The sequence below is a fragment of the Salarias fasciatus genome, chromosome 4 (assembly GCF_902148845.1).
Source record: "Salarias fasciatus chromosome 4, fSalaFa1.1, whole genome shotgun sequence".
NCBI lineage: Eukaryota > Metazoa > Chordata > Actinopteri > Blenniiformes > Blenniidae > Salarias > Salarias fasciatus.
Window position 1 is genome coordinate 13,147,192 of NC_043748.1, and position 17,751 is coordinate 13,164,942.

At 47.5% G+C, this 17,751-nt stretch overlaps 1 protein-coding gene across 1 annotated transcript in view; it reads right to left on the reverse strand.

Moving 5' to 3' along the window:
• smurf2 (SMAD specific E3 ubiquitin protein ligase 2) overlaps positions 1 to 17,751 on the reverse strand; it is a 49,437-nt gene that overhangs the window by 7,333 nt on the left and 24,353 nt on the right. Inside the window, exons 3-12 of the mRNA XM_030089737.1 lie at positions 17,006 to 17,114; positions 12,968 to 13,101; positions 11,060 to 11,125; positions 10,641 to 10,725; positions 10,317 to 10,400; positions 9,279 to 9,496; positions 7,077 to 7,161; positions 5,375 to 5,533; positions 5,235 to 5,282; positions 349 to 550 (exon numbers count right to left, since the gene is read on the reverse strand). Of these exons, the coding sequence (XP_029945597.1) occupies positions 349 to 550; positions 5,235 to 5,282; positions 5,375 to 5,533; positions 7,077 to 7,161; positions 9,279 to 9,496; positions 10,317 to 10,400; positions 10,641 to 10,725; positions 11,060 to 11,125; positions 12,968 to 13,101; positions 17,006 to 17,114 (1,190 nt within the window). The remainder of the gene's footprint in view (positions 1 to 348; positions 551 to 5,234; positions 5,283 to 5,374; positions 5,534 to 7,076; positions 7,162 to 9,278; positions 9,497 to 10,316; positions 10,401 to 10,640; positions 10,726 to 11,059; positions 11,126 to 12,967; positions 13,102 to 17,005; positions 17,115 to 17,751) is intronic.

Sequence of the window (17,751 nt, forward strand, 5' to 3'; positions counted from 1 at the left end):
TGTAAAATGCACGGCTGTTACTTGGAAATTGTGCCTCAACACTGAATTTTTGTTGTTTATTGCCCACAGTGCCAGAAGTCAACGCGCTGGCTGGAGTTTGGTGGTGGGGGTGTGTGGTTGTGCAAACAGAGCGCGCATTAGATTATTTTGAAGTTTTACGAACATTTTCTAATGCATTTTAAGTGGTTTCACACGTGCTCTGGCTGTGAGAGCAAACTTTCCTCCCCGGGGTTAAATTATGTACCAGCTTCTGCATATCGTTAATGCAGCCAGCCAGACCCCCGCCGCCGCCTTCTGAGCTGCAGTTGACATGAGGACATGACTGAGCTTGTTCTTTTCCAGTCTCACCTCGAAGATCTCCTCGCGGGACACCTCGATGCGGCAGTGGCCCGCCTGAGGCTGCTGCTGGGACAGCTCCTGGCGGAGGATCTTCAGCTTCTGGACCAGGTCCCTCTTGTACTTGGGCACGGTGAGGCACTCCGCTTCCTCTGGGAGCTGACCGGGGGACACCAGAGCCTGCTGGGCCTGATCCTTCAGCTGGTTCTGACGACTGAGGCGCAAAAAAAAAAAAAAAAAAAAAAAAGAAACAGCAGGGGGGGAAGACGAAAGGCAAAAAATGTTTAGTCTCAGGAGGAAGAAGGAAAAAAAAACAACAACGCATTTTACAAACAAGATTTCATGTGAGGGGAAAAGAAAGTAAGCAAGCACCGGTACTGAAATAACAAGAGAAAAGCCAAAAAGCTGAAAACACAGCTCTGTGAGAGGCTTTCTGTTTTTTTTCTTCTTTTTTCCTTTTTCTCCGTCCCATGCTGAGCGCCGAGAACGAGGAGTAAACACACTGAGGTCATCTGGGAAGCACATCAAGTCAAACAGCTGCCTCGGCCTCTCCGAGATCGGACAGACGGACGGACAGACAGAGGTGGAGGTAAGAGATCTTCCTCCCTCCCTGCTCTTCTCCTCCTGGCAGAAACCTGCGCGTCTCACAGACAGACATGGATCGACCAGAACAGTGTTTTTTTTTTTTACAGACGCCCTGCTGTTTCCGACTCGTCGTGCACACTGGAGGTGAACCGGGCCGCCACAATCTGCACTGCGACTGCCGTCTTCGCAGTGATTGGGGCAAACTGCGTATAAACCGCCTCCAGACGGCTGAGGCGGTGAAAGCGAGAGTGAGATCTGTTCACTGTTTAACTCCTAACCACTGTGGTTATTGATTTCTGTGCACGCTGGAGCGTGTGCGCGTTGACAAGTGTCCCGTTCAAGGTTGGTAAGTAGAAGCATTGTGTTGAAGAGATAAGAGTTGGAGGTAAACATGCTGGAGTAAAAAGCCTAAAGTGGTATGCCATATCTGGTTTCAATGAATAAATCTGAGGAGGAAATGTCCTTTCTAGATCAATTCGACATTTTGTCTTAGTCCTACTTTAGGAAGTAGCGACACATTAAACGGAGGAACAGAAACAGAGCACGGGCTCTGATTTTGCAGATAAAACTTCGAATACATGAAGAAGGACGTGAATCAGCCGACATTCAAAAAGAGATCTGTGCCGAGTCTGTCATGATGTTTGCAGCCTCAGCTCTAAAAGCAAACAGGAAATAGTAACTAGATACCAAATAGGAATTTAAGAGTTAATGAAGTTGGTGAAATATTAAATATACACTCAGGACTATTACATTTTCTGAATCCTTCATGCATTGCAGATGTTTCTTCACTGATGCCTTCAGGATTACAGCCAGCGATTACAAACAATAAAGTCAATATGAAGTATTTTTAAGTTGAATATTTTACTTTAAAAGCACATTTTGCTTCACATCATCATGAAAAACTTATGATCCTCAGGATACTTCAAAATATTGAGAGAGTAGGGTGAGGTTATCGCGGGGGTGGCAGGCCCGCGTGCCCATGAGCAGGGTCATAAACACTACACACTAAGGACAGAGTAGTGAAAGAACACACAGACACACCAGTGTGTGTGTGTGTGTGTGTGTGTGTGTGTGTGTGTGTGTGTGTGTGTGTGTGTGTGTGTGTAAGCAGCCTGGATTTGTAGGATGTGAAACTCAAAGTGATGCCAAGGTTAAAATAATCATTTTCACGCCGACTTTTATCAGGTAATTACTTCAAACCACTGACTTGCTTTTTTTTTTTTTTTTTTTAAACACAGGGTGGAGAAACCAGAACTGTCCGCCAGCTCGCTTTTATCTCTCCTTGAATACAGTTGTCAGGAGTTCATTTAGTGGCAGACTGCTACTTTAAAGTCTATACACATTCCCCCTCACCGCAATGACAACTTCTCCTTAGAGCGGCCGGGTTGAGTTTCGGGTGTCTGCCCAGCAGAGTACACATCGGCTTTTCCATCGCTTCCTGCTGTCCCAGAAAGCCGCGGGGCCCCACAGGACACTCGAGACCTCCTCATGAATCCCTTTATTTCCTGCAGACTAGACTCGGAGGGAGAGGGGAGGCAGGAAGGGCGCTCGGCTGCTGACGGCACCCAAACACGGCGAGACGCCTCGCCGGGTGGGAGGGAGGGAGGGGGGGGCATCTCCTCCTGCGCTCTCGCCTATAAATCAAGCGCTCCCGGCTCGTCTCCCCGGCCCCCGCGGCTCTCTGTTCCCCTTCCAGCTGCTCGCTGATGAGCGCGATACCCGAGGACGCCCGGAGCGGAGACGAGGTATCACAATGTTTTCGCTACGCGACAAATCACAAGAGTCTGGGAAACGGAGGTTCGCTTCTCACACAGATGGGGCAGTTCTGCAGCCAGGTCTTTAAAACAGACAGGGATTGGGTTACCTATTGGACAGTGACCTTGACCAATCAGGGCTGGGGGGGGGGGGGGGGGGGTTGCTTGGATTCAGCTGAAGATTGCAACATCACAGGGGGGGATTTAATGGAAACCATGCTCTGGATGCTCAGGCAGTGTCTTTAGCAAATAAAAAAAGGGGCAATAAAGCAGAAGTTTGACGGACATATATATACACGCATCAAACATTTTTGCGAGATGACGGCACACAAGGGGTGAAAATTTCTGAAATCCCTGACCTGATATAAGGCAGATGTCTTGATGGAAATTCACAACGACTTGATACGTTTTCCAGGCTTTTGTCGCAGGCCCTGAAAGTCCCTTCGCTGTTGGACAGAAACCGAACTGAAACAGTCATCGATCAACTATTACGTTGTGAATGTAAACAGAACACACGGATCCGGGCCCGGGTCGAATCCGTCATGTTTTTTGGACCAGGTCTCTGTATCCTCACTTCATCTTGGGCTCTGAGTGAACCTGAAGAAACGGTTCCATTAAAAAACTGTTCCTGAAGTCCCAACGCGACAATCGCCAAGTAAAATTTGACTCAATTTATATGACGCGCAAACCCTGTTCAAGCAGATATGAAGCAAGCGCCTACATATTTCTGCTGAGTTTAGAGTTGAAAAACGCAGGACAAATTAGAAGGTATTTGACATGCTTTACAGGAGGGGGGGGGGGGGAAAGCAATTTGATGTGAAAAACACTCCCAAACTAATTTTTTGGCACAGATTGAGCGGTGAAAACAGGCCTTGCCTTTATGATGAGGTCTTTCAGGAGAACCCAAAATACAATTATAGCTGCAGAAAGGGCTTTTTTTTTTCTCCCTCTGTGTGAAATTGGTCCCCACTAATTGTTCATCCATAATTCATACGCAATCAAAACTGGATGATTGTGACACATCTGGCCACAATCACGAAAAAAAATTCCTGTATGAAAAGCAAATGCGGCAGCCAAAGCTGGCTTTTAAAAAGACGTTTCGGTGGGGTGGGTGGGGGGCACAGGTTTAGAAAAAATACAGCGAAACAAATTCAAAACTGCCAACACGGTCTTTGATCAATCAGAAGAGGGGGAAAAAAAATGAAACTGGATCTCGGCGTCGATGCCTTTCGTCTCTGGAATGAGGTCAGGTGGAGGCGCCCGCACGGCTTCTCCATCGCCGCGGAGCGAGGAGGGCCGGTGGGTGATTCTGCGGGCATCGCTGCTCAGTGTGCGTTGGAGCAGCTGCGCGGGGTGAAGAGATCCCGAGCGTGCGCGCACGGCTCATTCAGCGACCCGGGTATAGAATTTATGCTCTGTTTCCTGAACGTAAGACGCTCAGACGCCGCGGCCTCGGTTTCCACTCTGCTATCTGATGTCTGGCCAAAGACAGCATTGTGACGGATCGTGTGCTAAAGTGCCTTCGTGATCAAAACCCGCGCAGGCCTGAAGAATTTGAGTGTGTGTGTGTGTGTGTGTGGAAAGGAAGGCTGCGGGGGAGGGCGCTGGGTGCAGACGGCTGTGTGTTGAACCTCCACAGGTGGCGAACACACCTTGGCACAGGATCCCGGTGTAAAACACCGACTGAGGGGGGAGGAGGCAGAGAAACTACAAATGTTGTCTGGGAGCTGGTGTGTGTTCCTGTCTGTGTGCAGCCAGGACTGCTGGCAAAGTGAAAAGAACGGGAATCAATACGTGAAGCCAGGCAATCAGACATGTGAAGACATGCAGCTGGATAAAGGGTCATTTAAGTCTGCATTGTCCTTTTCTGACTGACTGGGAATAAATGGCTTGTGATGGGATTAATTGAAAATAAATAAATCATGTTTGAAATGTAATAAAATCTTATTTGATTTAATAACTTAGCTAAATGCTTTCTTACACAACCAAACCTTTACTTAGGTTTAACTATCAATCAGCATTATTTTCATTTGATAATCTTTATGCACAGCATCATGCCTGTCCAGGTCTTCATTCAGCATTTAATTTAATCTTAAAAAATATGATAAATATGTAACCTGTGGAGTTTAAAACTAATGAATTAATTGAATTAAGACATGTTTAGAAGTGTAAAAGGTAGGATGATTAGCCTGGATAGATCTTAACGGTCAAGATCAATACAAATGGCATCTTCTGACCACTGATAAAGATACATTAACCCTTTATCAGGAACGTGATTAACTTGAGCATTTCTTTATGTTTTCGTCTAAACTGGTTAATTGATAGAAATGCTGGAAAATACTTTAGGTAATTACTAAAAGGGGTTTAGTTTTCTATAATTTCCTATAACAATATTGACAACATAGTATTTGTTCATTCTCTTCAAGAAACTGTCAGAATTAGAGGCAGTGTGATGGTACTGTAAACATTTCCTTTTCTTAGAATCAAACACGTTTTCATATCATTGCCTTGTAAAGATGAAGAAAGGTGAGCACTGCTGGCACAGAGCCTGAACCTCACCTGACGTTCTGACTCTCGACGCCTCCTCGGGAACCATTGGGACTCGGACTGCAAACAGAAAGGAAACTCAATCATCCACTGCTGTTTTCGGGGGACTGGAGCTCTACTGAAGTGCTGCGTTTCGTGGTGGTGTTGCTCACTTTAGGACTAGATGCAGGTTTGCAGAGAGGCGGGGGTCTGTGAACTGCGTGGTTCGGTTGTTGTGGTCGACGAAGTACACCCTCCCGGTGGCGGTGTTCCGGATCTCCCATCCCGGAGGCAGAGGACCCAGCTCCTCACAGTTGACGTTACTCAGATCCCTGAGGACAGAACGGAACTTCAGTGCGCGAGACTTTCAGAAAAACAAAGTGTGACAGGGTCAAAACAGGCACACCGAAGGTATGAAACATACCGAAGCGTTGACTAACTGGGCTCCAGCGGACAGGCGAGATTCCGAGATGTCTGAGAAATCACTTCTATTCTATTTTTCTCCTTCCTCCCATCTTAAATTATTTACTGCTGCCCTGTAACCCCTTTCAGCTGGACTCCACGGAGACCGCAGAGGCTCAGAAATTACAGCGGGCTCTCTGCGCCGGCGCTGGAGGGTCAAAGCCAGACGGGCTCGGCGGAGCCTCGCAGGCACCCGGAGCTTGGCGGGGAAGCCATCTGCTATTGCTGGATGCTGCGTCGAGGGAGCGCTCGCCGAAGGTGTGGCGCGTCCAACATCCTGCTATCTGCAGCAGTAAAAATGTCATCCCTCGCTCATGTAGTGATAGAATGGAAGAGAGAGGCGATCAGGTTTTATTGCAGGAGTTTTTTTTTTGTGTGTGTGTGCATATATGGTGCATTCTTTGGGAATACGGTAATGAACAGGACACACACGCCTGAGTGAGCGGAGCCCAACAGACTGAGACCGGCGAGCTGCTGCCCATGTGGCTCAAAGCGAGCGTCGGGCGTCACGTCGGACTCGTAATCAGCTGCAGATTTACAGCAAACAACCAGCGGATGGGGAGTGAAACCGCCACGACTGGAGCGACGGGTGGCGTCGGTCATGTCAGGAAATAAGGCAGGAAGCGAACATTTTGATATTTTGATGGTGAAAGTATCGACCAAAAGCCGTGTGAGGAAGGAAAAGCTGCGTCCATGTGAGGAGTGAGGGTTATGTGGTCCGATTCTGCAGAGGAGCGACTGGAACTGAAATTGCTGAAGAAGGTAATTCTGTTTCTGAGAAAAGTGCAATGAATTTCAAAACTTCACCTGTCAGAACTGCCTTGGCAGCAAAAGGAGAACCTGCAATATATATAACACTCAGTCATAATGTTACGGCTGATCCGTGCGAACAAAATCCACTTGAGGGAGAAGTGTGATTGTACCTTGACCTTTGACCCGCTGAGAAGTCACAACAACTTGGAGTCATAACTAATGGACACAGATTTACTAAAGGAAGTGAAACAAGGCCCAATTCGCCGCTAATGACATTCACACAAATGAAGCTGAAATGTTTAAAACACAGCTGCAGGTGAAGCTTTTGGTGAGAATCTCAGTTTTCCTTTTGGCGCCGGTGCGTTGGAGCGGCCCCGAGTGAGACGTCCACGTTCGGCGCAGCTCTCGCAACTCATGTTGGGTTTTGGAATCGGTTTCATTTTTCACACGTCCACGTACAATTCTCAGAAACATGCAACACAGAAAATAACTGTTTTCAGTAAAACGAGCCCCTTCTTCATGCGGAAATTCAGAAGTGAACGAACCAGCGCCAGCGTGTTTAATCTCCACGGGGAGCGGGTCAACCGATCTCTGTTAACCGTAAAACCGATCCTGAAAGTCTGTGCGAGGAATCAATCCGAGGTTCAGAGCGGTTCGTACCTGGGTACTCTGGGATCGTGCCACGTGCTGACACCTGTCTGAGTGTGGAGGAAGTAAACTTGGCCTTGCTGCGTCGTCCTTTGCTCTGGAAGAAAACAGAAAAACTGATTTAGTAGTTGCTCGTGGATGCAATCTTGGATTCAGTGCCAAAATGAACAGCATCTATAAAAAAGCTAAATAAAAGATAGAATCCAGCTTGATTCTTTTGCCACACGCAGACAGATTTTTCTCATAATCTGACGACGTAAAAGATGATCTGACAGTGGAGGTCACGAAGGAGAGCCAGGAGGAGGAGGTGAAGGACGGGGATGTGAACGCTGGACAGGAGGCGGAGGACGTCTGGGCTCTCGGCTGGTGAGCTCATTCATCACCGCCTGACAGAGACGTTTCCTAGGAGCTGTCTGCCGGCGAGCTCCCCGCTGGCAACCGCCTCGATTCCACCTCCACGCTTTAACGTGTACGTACACATAACCTCCCCGACCCGCCGCTCGGCCCCGTGAGCTCGCCGCACATCCGCTGTGACACCTCCTGGCGGGCGTCGAGAATCGGGGGCTGCCGACAGGTTTCACAGGAAGAGCCGAGAAATCAACAGGACCGACTCCAGCACCTCGTCAAGCTGCTGACGTGAGGAGCTTGTTTCTCCCAAGCCGGGTTAACCGGTGCGTTCATGTTTCTCACAGATTTATTCAGCGGTAGGTTTACGGTCTCTTCTGAGCGGCATTACACTGATTTTTTTTTGTCAAATTGCTGATTTCAATCGATGTCAAAATGTTATAACGCTCTATTAATTCAGTCTTCATCTGTTTTTAAAGTGCAGCAGCAGTGTCGACTCAGTGAAACAGTCAATTTTGTCCACAATCAAGTTTCAACCACACTATAAATCTCGTTTTGAAATGTTCTGGGTTTGTGGTGTGAGTCGGAAAACACTGGAATAATTCCTCTTCGCAGGGAAAAGTGCTGATGTCTAATTATAATCTTAGGATTTATTTCAGAATGATTTGTTGTTGTTGCTTTTTTTTTTTTTTTTTTATTAAAGTAAAACAGAAATTTGGAAAAGTCTCCAGGAGACCCAACAAGTTCCATCTGAAACAAGCAAAGCAAAGCGAAGCCCGGAGTCTCGTAATCCGGCGCACCGAGGGACCAAAACGGCGATACTTTTCCACGGCTCGGCCGCCCGATCTCACAGAACAGTTTACTGTGAGGATAAACAAAACTGCCTGAGGCTGTGTGCAAACTGTGAGTGTGTGTGTGTGTTTGTGGTTGAATGCATTTGATTGTTTGACTGTGTGCAGAAAGGAGAGAATGGCTGCCGCCGGATTTTAGCAGCGAGATCAATTCAATTAGACGCTCTGAGACGGAGCCGGCATTTGAGGCTGCGGCAGACACGGAGCGGCCCAGTTACACAAGGAAAAGGCACAATTCACTGTGGAGAGCGGCTTTCACAGGAGATTTCAAATATAATTTCAGGTTTTTACATATTATCTGTACTGTAATTACAAAGCTGGGGTTCGATGCAACACTCTATGATTACGGTGCAACAATTTACTCCCCAAGCCGCTTCAGCTACAATAAACTGACATGTTGGAACTGTCTTGTTTTGAAGTGAATTATAATTAGCACCATAAGTTAACTTTGCTTCGGATCACCAAAAAGAAACATTTTTAAGGCTGCAGTACATAATAGTCCAGGTCGTCTGAAAATCAGGCAATAAAGAAGATATTTTCAGCTTGACTCCTATGAAAGGTAGCCAGGGAGGACTGATTAAAATAAGCAGGTCTGGACTAATGACGGCCGCAGTTGAATGAGGAGCGCTGGAATGAATAAATGAAATAAAATAATTAAAACCTCTGAGAAAATCCCAAGTGAAATTGAAAGTCATTACTTTGCTGGCAGACATTCTGACAGAGTTAATGAATTGCATCACATTAGACTGTATGGGTTTGCCTAATGAAGTGGGCCACCGACTGCATTTTATTGTAATCAAATCATAATTTAGAACGTCGTTTAACCCACCTGGAGACTGAAAAAGCATTCTTAGGCGCTGAAAAATGGGAGTAATTCTAATCTCAATTAGAAATCCATTAGTTCCTGTAAATGTTGAGGTTGATGATTTTGCAAAACTTGGCAAATTATTACTGAGATACTCTGAACTCAACTTTGCAATAACCTGCTAACTGTGTTCGCTCGTTGGTTCTCACTCACCGTATCCCTCCGGGAGGTCCGGCGGCGTGTGCAGGTGGGTCCTGCTCATGTAGTTGCGGTGCCTCTGTGAGCGGACCCGTCTCTCCTGGGCCCGGTGGTCGCCGCCGTCGCCGGACGGTATCGCCGTGGTGGGCGTGGCGCCGTTGGTGCTGACGGGCGTGTTCTCGTCCACGATGCAGCTGAGCGGCCGGCCGGGGCTGGAGTACTCCGAGGCGGGCCTGAGGGTGGCGGGGAAAAGACGTGCGGGGTTTGCATCTTCTCCATTCTGTCCGATTTGCTGTTGTCCTCCCACAGTTTCATGGAAACATGCATCTGAAAGCTGAATGTCCCCGGAGGACGAATGCGGTTCTGTCTGTCTGACTGTCATGTGACGGACTGGCGATCTGCCTTCGCCACATTCAGCTGGGATCAGCTTCCCATGATCTGATAGAGCAGCATAATAGATGATTGGATGGACTAAAGGAGTGAAATACAAAAAAAATGCTGAGGCGTGCTTCAGTTTGACCTACATAAATAAGCTCTTAACCCTTTATATGAGAATATAAGCCAGTTTTCACAAAACAGGGTAAGTTTATACATTTTGCTAGTTTTACTCATTTTGCAAAATCAGTTTTAATCAGACTAATCCTTCCACTAACTTAAAACATATATAGGTCTAAACTAACAGTGAAAAATAAAAGATTTCCTCTGGGGAAAATTTAGGTGAAAGACGAACAAAAAGGAGAAGGTTCATCTGCAAGAGCAGCAAAGCAACAGGCAGGATTTAGCAAGTGTTCAGGCTTCGATAAGAGGATCCATATGCTCCATCAGTCAAAACAGGAAAGAGATGGGTCTATTTCTCCTGGTGTCGGCTCCGTGGCTCCTCTGGCTCTTCCACATCATTAAGCATGGCTGTCTGGAGCAGCATGTCTGACTCTCTGACCCTCTCCTCTGCTGTTCTCTCCAGAGTACCCGGGACTGGGAACACGGAGGTCAGAGATGGGGTCGTGGACCGGCCCGCTGCGGGTTTGATTTATCGGGTCCGCCGAGCCGTCTCACCTGGTCGGTCTCTCCCACTGCGTGGTGCGAGTGATGTGGTTCAAGTACTGGATTCGGCCGGACGCGGTCCTCCTCTCCTCCCAGCTGGGGGTAGAAACACACAGAGACGCTGCAGTGAGCGGAAACAGCGAAACAGGCTAAGAACTACTTGTGTTTATCATTTAGTTTACATTTCTTTCTGTTTTTCTTGCCCTGACATGTTTTGTCTCATTTATCCTGTGAAAAACAAAGAACGCTGGACTGACTGCGCAGTTAGTTCCAGTTCTTTGTATTATCTCCACCTATGGAGGCCGAGATGTCCTGAGACGTCCCTCCTTTACTCACCCGTCTGGTAGATCATTGTCGAAGAGGCGACTGCAGTCCACCACCGGCCCTCCTGTGCCTATCCGGTCCCTGGACTGCAGGCTCACTGCAACACATGGCAGACAGATGCACTGGAGTTACTAGACAGCAGATCACAGAGTAGGCACGGCTCCTTTATCAAAGCGCAAAATGTTGCTGCACATCTTTCTGGGGGAACAGGAAAGGGGCTGAATCTTATCAGGCATCCACTGAAGGAGAGACGGTTCTTGATTTTTTTTTTTTTTTTTTTTTTTTTAAGCGATAATGTTTGTGTATAATATGCATGGACGAGCTCTGCGACTGCTTCAGGGACTTGTCAAAGCAAGCAATAACATTTCATGAGAAATGATTTTTCCACGGCTAATCTGGTCTCTTGGACGGAGCGCGCAGAATGTACTCACCCACTATTTGGCCCCGGACTGTGTCGCTGTCGTTGGGACTCAGCTTGTTCAAGTCTAGTCTCTGGTCTGTTCGGGAGGAGAGAAGAGAGAGGTAGAACGCAATCAGACAGGCAGGAAATGAGAGAGGAGATGAAAGAAGATAGAAAAGAGAGGAGAGGATTCATCATTTTGGGAACGAAACGTGTAAACTCGAAACTGGATGTATTTCCCCCTCCTATATCAATTCTATCAGAGTGGATCCCTCTCTCCCTTCTCCCTCCTTATCGGTCCTTCATTCTTCTGTCTGCAGACCACAGCTTGGCCGTGCCCTGGAACAGATGGTCTGCTCTGTGGAACAGCCACGGGCTGTAAAACTCTGACTGAACGCCGGTACAGAGCGGGCTTCAGTTCAAATGCTGGGGTCAAACATTTGACAAATTTCAGTACAAAGCCCGCACTATTCCGCTCAGCCTCAGCATGGACGTGAACCTCTGCCAAAGTCTGGAAACTCTTTGTCTGAACTTCTTAAAGTCTGTGGAATTTGAGAGCGAGGCAGAACGACATAGATGAGCGAGGAGAGAGAGAGGCAGAAAGAGAAAAAAACAGCCCCCCTGAAAAAAAAAAAAAAAAAAAGTCAGCATTGCCTGCAGACACAAGAAATGCCACTATCTGCTCTCTGTTGTCTGGGTGTCATGCAGATCAGCTCAGGATGTCTGTCTAGACTAAACAACAGGGACCAAAACAGGCAATGGTCAAACCGTTACAAGGCTGGCCGGAGGTCAGCAGCCACAGACACAACACACACTGTACCAACACACACACACACGCGCAGTGCACTCTTACAACGCAATGCATGAAAGCCTCTACACGTAACTACTCAGTCATATATGCTTAAATCAGATACATAAACATTTTGCAATTATACAGCAACCTTACAGTCCGGTCAAGAGGCTCTACAATTAGAATAAAATGTCAGCGTCAACTCGCTACGGCTTGTGGAAGGGAAAGAATGGCAATTGCTGGTAAATGCACAGAAAAAAAAAGAAAAAAGAAGAATGACCAATGCAAACAAGGGGGGGGCGAGAGACCACAACAAAGGGAGGGCTACAAATCTACGCTTCCACTTAAATAGCTGTACAATTACGCATGTCTGCGTGAAATGACCGGTTGTCTAGATCAGCAGACGCAGATACAGGGACGGAGCGAGGGCAGTCACAATGGCAGTTTGTGTGTTTGTACGGGCGCGCACACGCTGCCAGTCTGTGGAGGAGACCGAAAGGGAAACCGAGGGGTGAGGAGAAGGCCAGGAGGAGAGCGAGCGAGAGAGAGAGAGAGGAAATGCAAAAGGCAAACCACTCGCAGCTGTGGCACGAGGTTCAGGTTTCCTGTGTCGCTCCAGGAAAACAACAGTGTCAAGGGCTTCTAGGAAAAGCGCTGGGATTCTTTTCTCGTTCCTGCAGACAAGACCACAGGCCCGCAGAGCAGGTACCGGACTCAAAGAAATCCCTCCAGGCTGCTTCGCTGGAACTACCGCAGTCTGGCGCGCCGCTGACGGGAGGCCTCCGTCTCGTTTATCCTGTTAGCGTCTGACACGAGACGTTGTAACTGTAATTGTGAGGTGATGCTGATGAGCCCTTCCTGTTCTGCAGGGTGCTGACCCCCCCCCCCCCCCCACACACCGATCCGGCCTCTGGCAGGCTCACTGAGCGACTGAATGTGTCATGAATCACTTCAGAAAGAAAGGAGGCACCTTCATTATGGCAATAGATGCACACCCAATTATCAATTTTATATCTGATGACTTTAGAAACTTGTAAATAACTGGCTGAAGTCAAACAAATGCATAGCTGATAAAAGCTTTACTAAATACTTTTTTGTGTGGAGTTTGCATGTTCGTGACTCAGAAGGCGGGGACGCTGCTCCACTTACAGCCTGTGTCTTTAAGGCGGTTGATGGCGTTGGACAGAAGGCGGACACAGCCCAGGAAACCGGCCCCTTGCTTCTTATGGATCTTCTTGTGGTTCCACACGCTGATGGTGATGGAATCTGACTTTCCGATGTACCTGCGAGCACAAACATAAAAAAAAAAAAAAGGTTTCTCATCAAGCAACAGGATGTTCTGGTGCCAAGAGACCCGACGCACATCGACCGCAAAGTCCACGGCTCCACGTCAAGAGAGGCGTCCTTGACGTAAAGTCGGGGTGTGGAGGTGGAAGAGGAAGGCGGAGGCGTAGAGGGATTTCCCAGCCAGTGTGTGACTCCGACCCTGAACATGTAAGCGCGAGACCGAGCATCACAAGCGGAGTGTGATCCTCTGAATCATTTATGAAGCTCACACTGAAAATGTCGCCGTGACGGGAGGCTGTGGGAAGGAAGAGGCGACTCCGACTTTCTCCCACAGCAGAACAAACCCAATTCATCCGAGAAGAAGAAGAAGAAAAAAAGAGGATTTTCATCAAGTTTTCGGCTCTCTTGCCTTATTTGTTTTTTTTTTTTAGGGTTTACACATCAGACATTTTAAGATGAATGATCATCTTCGACTCATATATAAAAGCAAAATCCACCAAGCTTTATTTAAGCGGCGTAATTAAAAGTGTAATTAGGTATAAACAGTCATCGATCATGCTGTCGAATGCGGACGGCTATAATGTGAGCTCTGCACCACTGAGTGATTGTTTGCCGAAAAGTCAACTCTTTCGACTTTCTGAGTAAACCATTACGAGAAACTTCACTGTAAATATTCAACAACTTAATGTGAGAACAAATAGAGGTTGGCTAATGATTTAACTAATGTGGAAGAATTGAAATAACAAAAGGTGACATTCAGAGAACGATACCAGCAGCTCAGAGGAGCCGGACCGCTGAATGCCAAAATGGTCGCCTGCAGCTGTTAGTGATGGTTGTAGTTTATTTTTTTGGAAATCATTCTAAAAACCACTAATTCTTACTTTCAATGAATGCATTTGTCATTTCCTATATGCATAAATGCATCAGTGCTCTGGAGGGCTTTGAGGTCTTGGAGAGTTTCTTCAGAAAGACGTGATCTTTCCTGAAATATTGCACATAAACTGGCATTTGCTGCAATTCCTGTCATTCGTCTGCATTATCACAGGCATGGCAGGCTATCGGACATGCAACGTCGTCTGAAATATCATCCAGACACTGAGTCATATCCGTGAAATATGGAAGTTGTAAGTAGTTCTCTTCTTTTCCCCTTTTCTGTTCTTGAATATAATGAGCTTCAAAAAGAAGGAGCTGTGCTCTCAGAGAGTTTGCTGCTCTTCCCAACCTGGGGCTTGTGGTCTGTGGGGGGAAAAATAGATTTCTGTGGCTCTTTCCAAGAGAGAAATTTCAGGTTGTGTTATCTGAAGCTCTGTAGAACTGATCTAAAATTAGTTTGACATCCCTAACCGTCTGTCTCCTCGTGTGTGTGAAGTCGGGGTGTGATATAATCTCGGTGTGTGAACCTGTTGTGGCACATCTGCTGGAGCGGGCTCCCTTCTTCAGTCGAAAACTAATCATCTGTGCGATTCGCAGAACTGCATCCCACTGTAATTATCATGCTGCTTACCGAAAGGGATATGAAACAATGGGGCTGTGAGTAAGACGTCTGGACATTTTGAGTCCGTGCCAAATGCCTGTCTGGGGTGCGATGTGAGCGGGCCGCTCTGTCAGACAGACGTGACGGGAGGGAAGTATTACGACTGAAGCCCGGTCTTCTGGATCACCCTCCATGTAATAAAATTCATTAGTCTGGCGAAGATTTTTTAATACAGTCACAGGCAATAACACACACTCACACACACACACACACACACACACACACACACACACACACACACACACACACTGAAGACAAAGAGAAAACTGCAATAAATGGACAAAGCAGCAGGCCTAAGAAGTCACATGTGTGTTTTAAAAACACAAAACAAACCTTATTTTAAACGAGGGACGTGTGTTTTTTTGTGTCGACTTCCTGACAAATGGTCGAACACAAAGAAAATGAAAATAACAACAAGAAATCCAAACGGATCTGAGAGTCGCCACTGGAACGCGTCCCTGTCCTCAAACTGAAACAGATTGTCCACCAGTGAATCAGCTAAATCTGCTTCCTAATGCGATTAAAAGAAGCTGCAACACTTCGGCCGAGACGATAGTATCTGCCTGAGCTGCCAGGAGAGATGTGGAAACACACGGCACCTCCGCTGAAAACACAAACAGCAGTGAGAAATTAGAGCTAATCAACTCAACAGCTGGACGCAACGTTACGGGATTAAGAACGAGAAACGACGGTAACCCGAGTATGTTCTCACAGGGCTTGTGGACGTGGGCATTCAGCTGCCCGTGGCACTGCCTGCATCCAGTTCTCCTCGTCCTCACTCATCTGGCTTGGTGTGTTCGAAGGGCATAAGTGAGCCTTCGCATGCAAGGAATGGCTGAATTGAGAAACACTTAACTTTATTTTGGGAATTGATATAGTCTCAACAAATCATGATGTTACAATATTTTTTGTAACAGCAGCAAACCCCTTGTTTTTAAGCTAATATACAAATGAAGGCAAAATGCCAGCAAACGGAGGAGTTGCGGTGAGTTTTCATTCCTCTGCAGTTGTTGCTTATATGTTCTGAAGGACTCTGGGAGGCGTGCGGCCAGACAGACAGCGTGCACGCTCCCCTGGCACGCCTGTCACATCCTGCAGCTATTCTGCAGGGTCACGGTTTACGGGCCAGTGAAACCGCGGCGGCGGTGGCGGACGGACATATGCGCGCAGCATCTCTGCACCCTCGCATCCAACACGTGGAAACAGAGGAGCCGGTGCCAAGCGGCTTTAAAGCACGCGCCAGGTGTTGCGAGCCCTATTTTAATAAGCGGCGAGGCAGCCAGACGGCCGGCGAGGCTCCTCCGACACGCCACCTGACAGCTCCGCTGCCTGGCCAGAAGAATAAACACTGACGGCACAAAGCGGCGTGCGGTCATGGTAAACTTATCACTGGCACACCAGATTGTAATTCACATGGATTCCGCTCGGCTCTCGGGACAAATTAGAGCGCAGACGTTCCGCCGAGCGTTCCCCCGCCGGTTCATCCCTGAAGGTGTGCGTATCGTGCGCGTGACTTTTTCCCCCTCCTGTCAAAATGTGACATGAGCGGCTAATTTAACGGCCGAGCAGACGGGGAGAGGGGTCCGGTATCCCTAGCAACCAAACAAACGGAGACACGTGCTTCCTCTCCGCTGTTGGCTCGGCGCGGCCGTTTGGATAAACACCGGGTGCACACTGGAAACTTTCACTCTCACATTTTCACTCACACGCTCCCCTGTCTCTGCTTTTTTCCAGGTTACTTTGCACAAGACAAACCATCTTTGGGAAAATCGGGGGTACGACAAGACATGCACGTGTTTCAGTCAATGGAAGAAAATACTATTGGAGACGGCCCTCCTCCCCTCATTCTTTAAAAGCCGTTCCAGGGAACATTTTCAGACTCAAGTGTTATGTCATTGCAGAGTTTCGAGATAAGTGAGAGGCCAGACACGGGAGCTGTTTTCCTCTGTTACTGTTTAGACTCGGTTAATCGCAAATCCCGACACTTATCAAGGTTAAATAAAGACGGACGTGCGGCTCGCGAGGCGACGCGGCGACCCGGGGGTGGCTTCAGACGGCAGTTTGTCATCAAATTAGGGGTCGTCACACTTGGCTTATTGAAACCTGCAATGGCGTAAACAGTGGCACGAGTGCAGGCCTCCTGCTTTTGGCTCGGCGTCGGCTGGGGGAGACTCCAAGTCCCCGCAGTCCTAACAAGTATGCAAGATGTATTCCGATTTATTTTTAACTTCTCCTTGACGGTTCAAAGTGGTCCGAACGGACCAAAGATGGCAGACTTCAGAAGCACCGCACACTTCCAGTCTGTGTGGCCGATCTGATGCACTGATACTTCTTAAAAAACGTGGATTTAAAGTGTCGGGACTCACAGATCATAGTGTTGGTTCCACTTTGGGTCGAGCGTGTTCCTCACGGTGTCCGTGGAGTGGCACTGTCCGGAGCCGTCCACGACCACCTTGGCGAAGGGATCAGGGAGGCCTGCGAGGACACGAGAAAGAGTCACTTCAAACTGTGTAACAGGGGCCGAGAAACCCAGCAACAGTGCAGCGTTTGCTCGCGGCGGGACGAGCTTGCGATAAACACAGCGGGCCCGAGCGCTGTGATGTGTGTTCCTGTAATGGATGCAAGTGCTGCGGACCAGTCACATTATTTACTGCTGCAGAATTTGTGTGATTGTGATGCCAAACAAGGTCCTTTGATGATAAGAGTACAGCTGCGGGAGATTAAAGACGGCAGCGCATTTGTAGCTGAGTCATTCAACAGATTCGTCATTCAGCTGCGTATAAATACACAAATCAGAGCGGTCCAAGTCTAACAAGTGAGTGTTTAACCGTTCATTACAAACAGTGTTACAAGGGCCATCAGTCAAACAATAAACACCAAGCATTTCATGACTCCACCAACAGTTTACGTATTTATTCAATTAAAAAAGGACTGGAAATAGTCCTCTTAAAATTATCACAACGCCACAATTATTTACTGATTCAGATTTGGTTTACACTATGAGTGTTTAATCATTGAAGAGATAAATACAGATTTGAAATAAATGAAGGCTTTCCAAATATAACAAGCAGGATAGAAAACTGTGAGATAGACAATAGTATATAGGATAGTT